The 14,748-nt window shown below is 47.2% G+C and overlaps 2 protein-coding genes across 2 annotated transcripts; one reads left to right on the forward strand and one right to left on the reverse strand.

Moving 5' to 3' along the window:
* The first annotated feature begins 763 nt into the window (after nucleotides 1–763).
* LOC108941621 (serine protease 27-like) lies at nucleotides 764–4,116 on the forward strand. Its single transcript, XM_029253920.1, has 6 exons — nucleotides 764–985; nucleotides 1,755–1,775; nucleotides 2,209–2,377; nucleotides 2,507–2,775; nucleotides 3,325–3,470; nucleotides 3,591–4,116. Exons 1-6 carry the CDS (start codon nucleotides 931–933, stop codon nucleotides 3,846–3,848), a joined length of 918 nt encoding a protein of 305 aa, XP_029109753.1. The 5' UTR covers nucleotides 764–930; the 3' UTR covers nucleotides 3,849–4,116.
* Nucleotides 4,117–10,395: 6,279 nt separating this feature from the next.
* hirip3 (HIRA interacting protein 3) lies at nucleotides 10,396–14,734 on the reverse strand. The gene is made up of 8 exons (XM_029253907.1): nucleotides 14,598–14,734; nucleotides 14,041–14,161; nucleotides 13,534–13,690; nucleotides 12,881–13,417; nucleotides 12,505–12,665; nucleotides 11,959–12,109; nucleotides 11,724–11,822; nucleotides 10,396–10,743 (listed from the first exon to the last, which is right to left on the reverse strand). The coding sequence occupies exons 1-8, from the start codon at nucleotides 14,663–14,665 to the stop codon at nucleotides 10,574–10,576; spliced, it is 1,464 nt and encodes a 487-aa protein (XP_029109740.1). The 5' UTR covers nucleotides 14,666–14,734; the 3' UTR covers nucleotides 10,396–10,573.
* Between the last annotated feature and the right edge of the window lie 14 nt (nucleotides 14,735–14,748).

Below are 14,748 nucleotides of genomic sequence, written 5' to 3' on the forward strand. Positions count from 1 at the left end.
ATTATCCCAGTTTCAGTACCTCAGTACCTCATAATCTCAGTATCAATACCCCAATATCAGTACCTTTACCTCAGTACCAGTATCTTAGTATTAATACCTCAGTATCAGTACCTCAGTAACCCAGTGTTAGTACTTCGTTACCACAGTATCAGTACATATTAATACCTCAGTATCTCAGTAACAGTACCTCATTACCCCAGTATCAATACCTCAGTACCATTACTTCAGTACCTCAGAATCAGTACCTCAGTACCCCAATATCAGTACTTTGTTACCTCAGCGTCAATACCCCAGTACCTCAGTATCAAAACATCAGTACCTCAGTACCCCAGTGTTAGTACTTCGTTACCACAGTATCAGTACATATTAATACCTCAGTACCTCAGTATCGGAGGGGGGTGCAGTGGGTTGGACCGGGTCCTGCTCTCCTGTGGGTCTGGGGTTCGAGTCCCGCTTGGGGTGCCTTGCGACGGACTGGCGTCCCATCCTGGGTGTGTCCCCTCTCCTTCCAGCCTTATGCCCTGAGTTGCTGGGTGAGGCTCCGGTTCCCCGTGACCCCGTATGGGACAAGCGGTTCTGAAAATGTGTGTATCTCAGTATCAGTACTTTGTTACTTCAGTACCACAATACCTAAGGATCTCAGTACCACAGTACCTAAGAATGTCAGAATCTTGGTACCTCCCTCTCGATGAGCAGCATATGAGCATGAGGAATTTCTCGTGTGACACACACGTTGACATCATGCGTTCACACGAAAGGCGGCAACTGATCTGCAGCATAAAAAGCGCAGGCGAGTAGAGAGTAGAGCAAAGCGAACATCCGTCGTGCGAAGAGCACACGGCTCGTCTCCGCCCGGTAACACCGGCACACGTGTCACCCTAAACCTTTTACAAAGAAGCAGCGAGAAATAATCAGACAACGAAGAGGACGATGACTCTGTGGACGGCTCTCTTCACTGTGGTGGCAGTAATTGCCATGGCAACAGGTAGGATTTATTCCACATAGCATATGGCAGACACGATGATGGAGATAAAGAAATAAAGATTGCGGGGCAAGAGCCAGGACTGACGAGCCAGGCCAGTCTGTGTTCATACACACTCTGTAATTATTGGAACAATGAAAGTCAGCACGAAACTGTGACTAAATGACCAAAGTTGAAGAGAGAAAAGTTTGTCACCGGATGTTCTTTCCTTCTGTGTCGTACGACTCGTGTCAAACGGCGTCATTTATTAAATGATCAGAAATTAACGTGACGTGGGATATGTGGGCTTGAACGCGCAAAAACGTCCTCCAGGAGACCGAAGGGACCAAGTGCGAGAGGGAAAACGACGACACGGCGAGTACAGAGTAAGGGCACGTTCGTACAGTACCCATAAAATAAGAATGTTTCACCCTGGGCTGTTTCTTACACCATTCAAAGTGAGGAAAAGTTTGCAGTCTAACAACCTGAGGAATGTGTGACTTGAGGGAAAAATGAGTGTTTGGGCAATAATAGATCCCTACAGCACAGGCTCTGCAGTTTTCAAGGACTGAAATGGTGCTGCAGAAAGTGCCGCGTGTCGTCGTAACACACATTTTGGGAAAAGTTGACAAACGTGCCAAACACATTCCATGTTTCCCGTCCTCAGAGTCGACTCGCCTCCCCCTTATACACTTTCATAACTTTACTGTCCTGCCGGAGACCGAACTTCGTTTCCGGAACGTTTCCTACTCAAGATCTCACTGACTTGTTCTTCTCTTCTTCTGCCTTCCAGAATCACACGCCCAGAAGCCAAGTAAGTGCTCAATGCCGCTGTTACTCTTGTGTCGCGTGTTTGTCACACAGCAGTGCGGCCACAGGTTCGTGTTCAGTGTCAGTGCCAGAGTGGTCAGTCCAACAGCAGCTGGCCATCATCACTGAAATAGAAGGAAACACTCCAGTTCGGGTTAAGGGCTCAAAACTGGACAGAAAATATAATCAGAATGTAAGTAGAGAAGTAAGAGTTTGATCCGGTGTCAAGGTCGAGATCTTCCCAGATCCCGGATCTTCATGCCTGCTGCTCGGAGCGGCGCAGTTCATGTCGCTGGGCCCTCTTGGGCTATGAGCTCCGAATGGGTGTGAAGCAGTTATGCAGCACTAGCTTTCTTATATCGCACATAATATCATGCCAAGTAAAAGAAGCTGTGACGTGTCAAGAACATCCGTGTTCACATGTCGTCCCCCTTCAGTGTGTGGTCAAGCCCCCCTGAACACCAGGATCGTTGGGGGGCAGAATGCTGCCCCGGGCAGTTGGCCCTGGCAAGTCAGTATGCGCTACCAGGGAAGTCACGTGTGCGGAGGGTCCCTCATCAACAACCGGTGGATCCTGTCCGCTGCCCACTGCTTCACACTGATCAGGTATTAATTACAGGATGTGACAATGAAGAGGTGGAGCAGTGTTACGTGTGTCATGTACCATGTTTTGCGGTATGATGTTTCACCCCTGATATCGTCTTAAACTGCACTCTCTCACATTCTCTCCTGCAGTGCGAATCCAAGCGGTTGGACTATGGTTCTGGGCCTGCAGACCCAGCAGGGTACCAACCCACATGCAGTGTACAGAGCAGTGAGAAGAATCATTGTTCATCCAAGGTACAATGGAAACACCAACAACAACGACCTCGCTCTAGTCCAGCTGTCCTCCACTATCAATTTCAGTGACTACATCCAGCCCATCTGCCTGGCAGCCGCTGGCAGCACCTTATACAACGGCACCGAGACCTGGGTCACCGGCTGGGGATACATCCAGTCAGGAGGTGAGTGTGTTCGTCCTGAGGACCAGCAGGTGGAGGCGTAAATAGGGAACAGAAGCTACAAGTGAATTTTTTGCAGGTTAACATCCCTGGTCAGCTGGGAAACTGAGTGAGATGAGCTGAATAACCTGAACTTAGACACTTAAAGAGGTACAAACCTGGCAACAAATTCCCAGAATTAAGCTTAACTGTAAGGGGACCCGCGTCATTAGAGAAGGCCTTCTCCAGCATTCCCGCTGGTGCTGCTGCCACTCTAGCATTCCGTCCCTCAAGGTGCTTTTCTCCAGTTCTTTTCCTTTCCGTTCTTCACAAACACACATACAAAAAACAGTGGATGAAGAGAAGTCCATACTGCCGCTGAAGGGCGGTACTGAGACGCTGCTGCCCACGATGCAGTGCTCTCTGTCCTCCTGGCACCTCAAACTGCATATCAGAACAAATTTGTCATTTACGAAATCAGAACTAAATCACGACTGCAGGCTGCTGTTTTGCAGTTAGTCCACCTGATTACAGCCTTGGGAGCTGCAACCAGTTGCTGTCCTCTTCCCTCAGTGTCCCTCCCTCCACCGGGGATTCTGCAGGAAGTCGAGGTGCCTGTCATTGGAAACGGGAAGTGTAACTGTCTCTATGGACCGGGGTCCATCACCAAGAACATGCTGTGTGCTGGGCTGCTGGCGGGGGGCAAGGACTCCTGTCAGGTACCGCAGCTCCCACAGCCTCCTGAGTCAACGTCTGTCTCAGAGAGCTCTCCACATATCCACAGCGAGTCCAGTGTGACCGTTCCCACTCACGCCAGAAATGTGTTTCCACCTGTGCAGGGGGACTCAGGAGGTCCACTGGTGGTCAAACAGGGTTCCGTCTGGGTCCAGGCCGGGATCGTGAGCTTTGGTAACGGATGTGCTGAACCCAAATACCCAGGAGTCTACACCAGGGTGTCCCAGTATCAGTCCTGGATCAGCTCAGTAATCACCTCCAACCTGCCAGGATTTGTCACGTACTTCTCCAGTGGGAGAAACCGTGACGTCACCTGCTCTGCAACAATCGCAGTCACCAGTAACAGTATATTGCTTACATAACATATATGTGTATTTGCATATAACTACAGAAAACATATCAATTTATGAAGGCAACAGTTTTTAAAGTAGTAGCTCTTCTCCTCTAATTTCCAGGTTGAAAATAAGTGGGTCTCCTTCTTACCTCTTAGATTATTACTCCTCGATATATAGGGAATAACTGATAAAATGCAACTGCATTTTCATAGTTATATTAGTGATTGATTCATGATTAGGGGGGTGCGGTGGCGCAGTGGGTTGGACCACGGTCCTGCTGTCCGGTGGGTCTGGGGTTCGAGTCCCGCTTAGGGTGCCTTGTGACGGACTGGCGTCCCGTCCTGGGTGTGTCCCCTTCCCCCTCCGGCCTTACGCCCTGTGTTGCCGGGTAGGCTCCGGTTCCCCGTGACCCCGTATGGGACAAGCGGTTCTGAAAATGTGTGTGTGTGTGTGATTCATGATTAGTCACCGCATAACCAATACAGGGTTTCGGACATACACACATATGTATTCTTTAGATCCTTCAGCTTTACGGCTTCCATTAAACGTGAGATCTCAAATGCAGAGTTCAGACAGAAATACCACGAAGGAAATTGCATGTTTATACCAGCTTACTGCTGTACAAAGAGCACGTTGGACTTTGTAGCGCTTAGAGTGAAATGAAGGCACCAAAGAAGGTGAGCTTCTACATTCCTGTGTCACCTTCTCATGTACTCATGAGTAGGTTCCTCACATGGACAAAGTGACATGTCTCATAACTCCTGCAGGATTAATCTAGAGTCCCGTCAGAGCTTAGAACAAAAGGCAAACTTGGTTTGTTCACAAGGTTTCATTTCTTTTTCTTTGAATCACTGCATGTGTTGTGATAATAATCACAATAATAATCACTGTAACCTCTCAGGGCGTTCGGGTTTCATGTCAACATTATCTAACCTCAACATTTCGTTCTCTTTTCATAAAGGGTAAATAAAAGGAAATAAATAAATAAATCTCTGGCTGTGTGCACTCATTTCAAAGTACTGCTGCCAACTGTTACCGATTTACAGCAATAGACTCTCTAACTCATGGCAACGCAAAGTTGGCAGAAATGTAAGGAATCTCTTGCATTGTCCTGTCTGAAATGCATCAGCGATAACAGAAGCAGCCTGTTTTTCTTCAGATTCTTGACTAGCTGGGTCATGACTGCATCCTAAATAATGCAGGAAGGAACAATGAAAGATGGGCCCACTTGATAATGAGACAAGGTTTGAAAGCACAACCACAGAAAGTTCCCAAATTTATATCAACAATGATCTTAAACCAAAAACAAGCAGGAACACCAATTTACTCCGCTGCACCTGGGTAAACATAGCTATGTACACGTCGAGGAGGACTTCTGCAGGAAAGCACAACTATTGATAGTTATTATTATTTCAGCAGATTTCTGTCCTATTCTAGGCATATCATAAGCGGTAACTGCAGTAATATTTCGGGTTCATTTCGTTTTTGCTCAAGTTGAACATCAGTCGTTTATTCATTATCCTCACAGCCTTCACAGAAAAGTTGAAGAGCCTTGGTGCCCCAAAAGAGGGTTGAGACACCAGAAACTAGATGGGTGATACAGCCATTGCCACAGCATACATATTCCAGAAGACAGCTACAGAAGAGACAGACAGAAACATGAAAACAGGTGGATGAAAAATGACAGGTGGAGAAGCAGCTCACCGACAATGTTTGCTAAAGTCTTTGCTAAACAATAAATGTAAATGTAAGGCTCAAGATGAAATGGGGCACCAAGACATTGACCACATAGTCCCTAGAATGTGGCTGTTTTTTCCATCCATTCATGCAAGCAGTCACTGTGCGTTATGAGCCCGGACAGAGTCAAGAACTTCTTCCCAGATGTTGACCCTCTTGTTGCTGGGCGACTGTTTAACTTGCACATCTCACACGCTCCTTTTGCTACGCTGTAGCCTACTTTCAAGGGTTTTAAACTCATGGCTCATAGGTTTTATAACATGTTGCAGGAAGGCCGAAGGATTTGCAGAACGACGACTCACTGGATTGTGCTCCATCAACAGCATGACCACAAGACTTGCAAAGAGAAGGAGCAAATCCCTCCTTCTCCATCATCACCTTTAAATCACCCTTACGGGCAGGTAAAGCTCTTCCCCCCAACCTCTAGGACAGATATCCAGCAAGGGTCTTCATGCACAGAATGACCAGCTTAAGCACCCTACCCTTCGACAATAGTAGGTGAACAAAGCGTCCTGTGGTCACCTCTAAACATGCTCTGTTTGGTGCTTGAGGGCTCATAGCGCCACCCCATTGAATACCCACCTGAACTCCAGCAACAGGAGCCTAAGAACTCTGTGACACAAGATGCTGTATGCCGCAGGTGCGTGCTCTTGTCCGCTTTATTTCTCTCTTGAAAGAGACAGGGGATCGGGTCATGTGGAAGGGAGGAAAGGGGGTAACCGGGAAGTGGGACAGCGAGAGGGGGTCTTGAGGTGCGGTTGGGGTTGGGCGAGGACATCTTTGTCTCCTGCTCTGAGTGTGTGCATCTGGCTTCCGTCTCCCTCTCCATCTCCCTCGCTCACTGTCAGGCACAGGGTTTGAAATAGAGGTTTTTATTAGCTGCAGGTATGGCGAATCCTTCCCCCTCCCCCCGCCTCCGTCCACCCAGGCATGCCACAAAGTCTTTCAACCAGAAATCGGGGGGATGTCCAACTCGTGAAATGTCCTGCCGGATGCTCGCGCTGTTCTTATGGACCGATGGAATGGACCAAAGCAACAGCATTGCTGCGTGACTCAAACAGCTAAAAATGTCTACGCATGGAGCAAACTGTGCTAATAAATTCAGTGATGGCGAAAGTGACTGTTCAGCCCTCTCTCTTCCTGCTTTTGTGTTGTGCATCGTTATTTTGTGTACTGTACTAGAAAATGCTTAATCATTTTAAAAGTAATGTGGTCAAACCAGTAGGAGACCATACTGCAGAATTTGCACAGATAGGGTGAAGCTGTCATTTCATTTATGTGTCATTTTCTCCCCTGCTGTATAAAAGGAGGGGGCCCTTAACCATCCAACATCATTGAGCTGATGGTAGAACACCACACTTTCCATCGAAGAAGTTTCACATAACCCTTACACATGTCCATCTTCTCTAGACAAGTTTTATACTACAACCACACACACACACACACACACACACATTTTCAGAACCGCTTGTCCCATACGGGGTCACGGGAAACCGGAGCCTACCCGGCAACACAGGGCATAAGGCCGGAGGGGGAGGGGACACACCCAGGATGGGATGCCAGTCCGTCACAAGGCACCCCAAGCGGGACTCGAACCCCAGACCCACCGGAGAGCAGGACTGTGGTCCAACCCACTGCACCACTGCATACTACAACCAGAATAACTCAAAGTCCATTAACCACTTGCTGTCTTCTGATCAGTTGAAAACCTTTCTGAGACAGCTGTCAACACATATTTGGAAAAATAAAATTTTGCAGAGAAATAATCTGAGACACTGAGGATGACGACTCAAAGAATATGTTTACTGTGCTGACAGTAATTACCAGCCCATAATATGCATTAAATATGAAAAGAAGGACTGACAGAAAAGAACGAACCACACAGTGGAGTACATATTCATACGAGCTCCCTCATTATTGTTGTAATATCAGTCAATACATCAAAATTGTAACTACCGAATTTTTATGGAAAGAAGCCGTACAACAAAGAGGAGATTTAGATCTTTTTTTACATATATAGTTTCTTATTTAGTACTAAAATAGGAGTAAGTGGGTTGGAAAGTGCAGAATGACTGAAACAACACATTTTATACTGTATTTATATTACATTAAAATTCTTGTGGGGATGAGTGTGGACTGTTACAGATTCTGAGCTGTCAAAGACTGAAACCATTAAACAAAGCCAAGTCAGTTGTGGATTTCTTCAGAAAGGTATTTTCTCTTGGCTCTTTAACTCTATGTAGGATTGACATGACAGTATGAATGAATGAACGAGCGAGCGTTATCGCAAAGTATGTTTACACATACAAGGAATTTGTCCTGGTGACAGGAACTTCCACAACACAGACAGAATGACAGTGACAAGACACAGAGAATAAAAGTAGAGTGGGCTGATAAAAGATAAAAAAAAAAAAATAGAGTATAAAGTACCCAATATACAAAAAAGACACTAGACATTATATGTTTGTACAGGTATGTTGTATACAATGCAAGGGAAAGTAAATAGGAGATGTGAAAATAAATATAAATAGCGTTGTTTATAGCACGGGGGGGTGCAGTGGCACAGTGGGTTGGACCCAGGTCCTGATTTCCAGTGGTTCTGGGGTTCAAGTCCTGCTTGGGGTGTCTTGCGACGGACTGGTGTCCTGTCCTGGGTGTGTCCCCTCTGGCCTTACGCCCTGTGTTAGGGGGTAGGCTCTGGTTCCCTGCGACCCTGTATGGGACAAGCGGTTCTGGAAATGTGTGCGTGTGTGTGTTTATAGCACCAGTTTACTCCCTAGGAGGCATTTAGCTGTTCATGAGGTAGATGGCCTGAGGGGGGAAGGAAAGAAAAGAAAAGGAAAAAAAAAAAAAAAAAAAAAAAAAACTTTTCCCGTGCCTGGCTGTCCTGGTGCTCAGTGCTGTGTAGCGCTGACCAGACGGCAAAAGTTCAAAGAGGAAGTGGCCCGGGTGCGAAGGGTCTAGGATGATTTTGCCTTTTTCTCACTATTGACAGTGGGCTGGTGTCCCATCTTGTACACTTGTAGCTGGGCTCTTGTTTAAAAACACAGAAACCATCACTTGGAGTTAAACAATGTAGCAATATAAACAAGAAGGTGGGAGAACCTGATTTTTTGTGATGGCAACTACACTGTGTCTATGGATGGGGATTCTGGAGCTCAGTGTGACAGTGAAACCACAGAAGGGGACACATCCAGAAGGGCTGGTTTGTCGCGCCTGACTGTGTCACCATTTCAGAGAACTTGTACACAGTATGTTCCTAATAATCAGAAGATGCTCAACTTTATATGAAGATGAAATTAACATCTTAGGTGCTCTAATCCCCCTCAAATACACAAAATTAGGATGAAACGGAAGAGCACACAATTTACATAGAAATTCTCGGTTTTTAGCTTTCCTGACCCAGGTTAAGGTTTCAGCAAAACACCTTCATCTCTGGGTAACAGGCCAGGTGGGACATGTATATAGTTCAGAGACCATGTGATGACATCAAATACGATGTGACAGTACACTTCTATAATAAACGAAGATTTTACGGCGGGTTTACACAATTGTTATACAACACACATAAAAATCTGTTACTGCGCTGCTTCCAAGCTCTGAATACCTGAAAAACTCAGACCACAACAACCCAAACTCTTCACACCTTAGAGAAATATTTCAGATGAACAAAAAAAAGTACAAATTGGCAACACGTTTTATAAAAGCTGGCATTTCTCAGCACTGAGACATCTGAAAAATCTCACCTGCTCACATCTCATCTCCTCATCAGTGTAGCAGAGTGCTGATTGATTGATTTTTGATTTTTTTTCTTGGATGCCATCCATGGAGGTTGATGTTACGCAATGTCCTTCGCACCGTCTCAGCTGTCGCAGAAATTCCGATTTCCATCGATAACCCCTGTGCCAAGTCTGAAGCGCATGACTGGTCTGTTTTTTAGAGCTAGATTGTGCCAGTAGCACGCTCTCTGCGGTGTCACGTTAGGACAACGATCACTGTGGCTCTGATTAATGGTACTATGGCTCGTTCTATACCTCCAGCTTACTGCTGCAATTGCGTTGGAACTGATTTTCAGTCGGTTGCATATCCTTCTGTGTCCTGTTCCATCTTCTTCAAGTCACACAATCAGATTTTTCCAGTTCAATTCTTTGACATGCGCATAGACACAACCCCTAAACCCAAAAGTGAGAAAGTTCTAGTGTTCACAGTTCATTTTGTAACAATGTTAAACCAATTAGGCTAATTTTAAATCACAGGTCTACTCAGTGATGTTTCAATGATCACACACTTTCTTAAGTCGGATGTCAGTGATCACAGATGAATTCCCTTTTGACCCATGGAGCTTCGAACGATGGGCCTGTATTTTCAATATAGTCTTTCCAAAATATTTGTTTTTGATTGTTCATAAAAGGAAATACTCTACTTGCATTATTTCTACATTGACAATTATTGAGAGGTGATAAAATTTTGAATCATTTGAGTGATATTGCACAGGGATGTACTCACTTCTGGGATATATTTTATGAGACACTTTGTATCCGACGTTCTCATCTTAGGTTCACAGGGTCCGGGACCATCCCCCAGCCTGACTTCAGGACTCGGTCAGACTCCGCACATGAAAACTGTTCCACAACGCAACACAAAGGCGTCAGGATACAAACTTCAAGCTGCATGTGCAATTATGGGACAGAAAATGAGAAAAGCAGCCCAGACCTGGTTGGAACATTCTCTTTCTCTCACATCAGACGACAAATACACTGTCATATGGCCTTGTGACTCCAGAGAGTCTGAAATTCCTGATGTCCCAGCAGTCAAAATCACCAGTCAAACAAAAAAGCAGCTTAGGGAATGTTTAATGTACAAAGAGCACTTTCAGGCAATTACATTCATATAAAATTCTTTAACATGTCACACAAAAGCATAGAAAAATATCCATAGGTATAAATGATGAGAAACTCATCGTGGCACATAAAAGAACCCCTGCTTGACACGGAGAGAAATGCTGCTGAACGACCTCACTCGCTCTCTCCGCCATCGGTGATGATCCCTTGCAGATTGCTCCAGTCGGGCTGGACGTCCTCCTCGCTGTCCGAATCGGAGCCCAGCGCCCGTTTGTAAGGGGGTTCTGGGCAAGCAGAGGCCTGAGCCGGTGGCCACTGCGACGCTGTCCTCCTGCGGGTGCGACCTGAAAGGACAAGAGAGATGAGAGTGGAGACGACTGTTCGACGTACCAGAACCCTTGTAAAACAATGAACCTGTCTTCCCCAAGAAACAGCGACATTAAAAAGTGTAAAAACAGATTATTCAGTATTACATTAATGATGTTACATTCACAGATACTTGTCATGGCAGAATGTTGAGTTTCACTGTTAGTGGAACAGAGCCAACAATTACCAGAATGACAATAGCAACACCTGTAGATACCCTGCTGTTGCGCTACACTCGGTGACCTTTCTCACAATGCCCGAAGAGTGAGATGAATGTCTAAACCTCGCGTTTCACTCAGCAGCTGCCACTACAATAGATTATTCATAAATGCAGAAGACAAAGCAGGAGAAACATTTCAGCGGTCAACAACACCTGACAGGTGGAATCTGAAAGGACTTATCTGTGACAGCACAACAAAAGGTACCCTACCCTACCCTACCCTACCCCACCCTTCAGCGCTCAGTGTACTTCACTCTTGCAGCTTGGACCAATGTTTTCAGAAGAGAAGAGCAGAACAAAAAAACAAAGACAAAGGAGAACTTCTCAATAAGAGTGTGGATCAAAGCTGAGTCTATCAGCTGCGCAGGAACACATTTTGCTTTCCTTCAAAAGGATTACAATACATTCTTCAGAAGAATGCAAAACATGACACTATTCGATCAACTTGTGCTTGAAGAAACAGGTTCTCCGTGTTAGCACAATTCTTTGGTATAGTATAGTACATGAGTACCGTACTGGCTCTTGTAAAACTTGCTCAACTTCTCAAGTGCAGCGGCGATGCAGTCAATCAAGGTACTCGCGTAGAACGAGCAACTACAATCTCACACGCCGATCTGCTCAATGAATACTGTTCAGCGTAATACTGTCAGCGGTGCCGAATGGCGGAGCTGCAGCTCCACACTTCTCACATTTGGCTGTGAGGGCACCTGGGCCAGCCTGCCCCCCATGCGATGTTACCTTGTGTGGTTATGATATTGGCGACGTCCAGCTCGGCCAGCTCCTCAGCCTCCTCCCTCTTCAGCCGGGCCTTCTTACACTTCTCCACAGACGGCTGCCCTGGAAAAGCAGCCCTTCCACTCAACAATCCAGGACCTGCTACCGGAGCATCCGCCAAACTAAAGGTTTCGCTCACGGAGCTCTTTAACTCAGAAACTCGGACTTCGGAGCGTGGCCCCCAGCTGTTCTAACTGACCTACAACCCCAAGCTCCTCCAGCTCCCTCTTCAGCACAGCGACCTGCGACTTCACAGAGCGACAGCCATCGAGGAGCTTCTTGTAGTTCCGCCTGACGCCACAGAGGGTGATGTAGCGCTTCAGTTTGGACACCATCCTGTTCTCTTCAGCCTGGAGGGGGTCACACAAGGCCCATGAACAGCTGTCCCCACCACCCTGAAAATACTGTACACCCATTCCTCAAGTAACAGCCTTAATTTGTTCCAAGGATTCAAATTCATGTTGCCAGTGGTTTCAATTAATATTCATTTGCTGAAAAAGTATGACACCAAATCACTGGGGCAGTTCTTGTTGTATGGGACAACTATGTGTGCGCAAATTTTTTTTTAAAACCACATAGAAATGGCTATTTCTCAGATGGCCCAGCAGGGTAAATACGTAAAAGCAAAATGAAAGCACCGGATGCTGTAACTGGAACAATTAGCTAGCAGCTGAAAGCATGGACACGCTGTTCCACGCCGGAATGTGTGTTGAGTGGCGCACAGATCCATGTGAAAATGGATTACCTTCCTTTCCCTCACGCAACCTGTGCCCTCCAGCGCTTTCATCTTCTTTTTTACTTGTTGTGACTTAGCTGTGCCCCTGACTCCCTCCTCAAACGACGGAAGGGAAGAGGAGTCCGAGAGGCCTCCTGGACCCACCTTGGTCTCCTCCTCAGCCCTCACTTCTGCTCTTCCAGGAAGGAGAAAAATGCGTCAGAAGAAACAAACAGATTTCCAACAGCGACATAAAATGCAGAACACCAGGCAGCCCCACACCATACACACTGTGCAGCGTCCTTCCCATAACCTCTGGCTGAACCGGCACACCGACCTTTGCGACGGCCTCCTTCGCCTTTCTGGACCGAAAAGAATGGCAACATTCTCCACCGGTGGCTCGTACCTACAGTTTGTGGTGCGCTGCCCCTTCCTCCATTCTCCCCGGCTCCTCCTGAACCTTCTATCTCAGTGTTGAAGTCACCGCCACGTCCTGAACTTGATCTTGGGCACCTCGGCAGGCCGCTTCCTTTATTCTTCATTTCCGGATGATTCTCCTCCTCTTCGCTCTCCAGCTGAGTGCTCCCCCAGTTCGACTTCCCCCTTTTCTTTTCTGTCTGTTCTTCTTTGTCCGAATCTTCCGAGGTGTGCTCTGTAGCGTCCTCATCCTCACTGTCTACCACCACCACTCTCTGTTTCTTCACACTTGGTTTCTTCCACACATCCTCTTCGCTGTCAACGACCACCTCGTCAAGCCTCCGTTTGGTGACCTTGCGTCTGCGCTGGGCTACGACACGCTTCACCGTACTCTTGCTGGCTTCTGCCTGCCGTTCTGTTTTAGCCACCATTGATGACTCCTCTTCATCACTTTCCGTATCAGCGGGAGCCTCCTCTTTAACGCTCGTTGCCTTTCTGACTCTTTCTGTTCCAGAATCTGGAGAGTCTGAAGAAACCAAAAAAGGACAAATATGCAAGAACGACCGTTAGAGACTGAAAGAAAACCAGTCCAACAGCCGAGGGCTCAGCGAGACAGGCCGAGGGAAGCGTCCCACACAGCACCTGGGTCTTTTCTGTTGACTCGCAACCTCTTCTTCCCCACATCCTCCACACGCCTTCCAGCTGCCTTTTCCTCTACCTCGCACTTCCTTTTCAGGTTCCTGGAGCACATGGAAATGGGCTTCTCAGAGAGTGGTTCATCATCACTGCTGTCGCCATCCTGTAGTTGGAAATAAAACACTCAGCTTCCACTTTTCATGTTTGCACCGACAGCGTTCCAGTGGAACCGCACTGCACAACTGGACCAAGTTCGGCAGGAGAGGGGAAAAACGGTATTCATAAGGTGCGATAATGAAGCGTTGCGCAACAAAGGAGGAGGAAGGAATTCTTTCTATTTTATACATTTTTTTTTTTTTTTTAAAAAAAAAAAGAAAAAGAAAGAAAGAAAGAAAGAAGCACATTTCCATCGGCCGCGCGCGTTGCTCAGACGGGACAGCACTAGAGGGCACTAGAGAGCACGTGTTGGCCCCGCCCCTGCTGGCCCCGCCCCCGCCAGGCCCCGCCCCCTACCTCCACCTTCAGCAGCTCCTCCTCCACGATTCGCTTCAGCAGTTGCGTGTCTTCGTGGCTGAGCGAATCAACGCGGCGATGCGCCGAGTACAGCTCCCTAATCTTCCGCTGGGTCAGTGTACTTTAGAAGAGAAACAAGAAGGATTACACACAGTGCAGAGTGTCGACGAAAAGCACGTCCTCTACAGCCCACAGAGCAGAGGCCGGCTGCGGGAGGTCCCCCCTCCCCCCAACATATATTAGAACACAGGAAAATAATGCTCTTGGTCCAGCTAAGGATCCCTTTCCTCAATGACTCACTGTCCTGCGCACCAAGCGCTTCGTCCCAGCCTACTTAACACCCCCAAGAGTAGACTTCCCAGTGGGCGGGCTCAGACTCTGAGCACAAACACACACTTTTCGCCACACACCCGCGTGACTCTGTGAGCGAAGCGAAAAGATACGCACTCGTTGGAACCACGGCACGGTGGACCACGCTGCCACAAAAAGAAAAGAAGAAGAAAAAAAATTAAAATAAAATAAAATAAAATAAAATAAAATAAAACCCGCTACTTCACCTGAGATCCGGACACTCGCACAGCTGCTTCACTACGAAGCTCCTCATGCGCAGCGCCTCGGACACCATAGCGGCGCGCGGCCTTCCGCTCCTGCGCAGCTCGTGTAGCCCTCGCTCCCGCGTTCGCGCACGTGCTGTGGGTGGAGTCTGCG

Source organism: Scleropages formosus, chromosome 8 (genome assembly GCF_900964775.1).
Source record: "Scleropages formosus chromosome 8, fSclFor1.1, whole genome shotgun sequence".
NCBI classification, from domain to species: domain Eukaryota; kingdom Metazoa; phylum Chordata; class Actinopteri; order Osteoglossiformes; family Osteoglossidae; genus Scleropages; species Scleropages formosus.

Bases quoted from the DNA above. Each gene is read 5' to 3' on its own strand.
- LOC108941621 (XM_029253920.1), top strand. From the start codon at position 931: ATGACTCTGTGGACGGCTCTCTTCACTGTGGTGGCAGTAATTGCCATG. The intron at 2,378-2,506 runs GTATTAATTACA...TCTCTCCTGCAG, and splicing joins CACTGCTTCACACTGATCAG to TGCGAATCCAAGCGGTTGGA. The intron at 3,471-3,590 runs GTACCGCAGCTC...CCACCTGTGCAG, and splicing joins GGGGCAAGGACTCCTGTCAG to GGGGACTCAGGAGGTCCACT.
- hirip3 (XM_029253907.1), bottom strand. From the start codon at position 14,665: ATGGTGTCCGAGGCGCTGCGCATGAGGAGCTTCGTAGTGAAGCAGCTG. The intron at 14,162-14,597 runs GTGAAGTAGCGG...TCTCTTCTAAAG, and splicing joins TGCGAGTGTCCGGATCTCAG to TACACTGACCCAGCGGAAGA. The intron at 12,110-12,504 runs GTAATCCATTTT...GACCCCCTCCAG, and splicing joins GTTGCGTGAGGGAAAGGAAG to GCTGAAGAGAACAGGATGGT.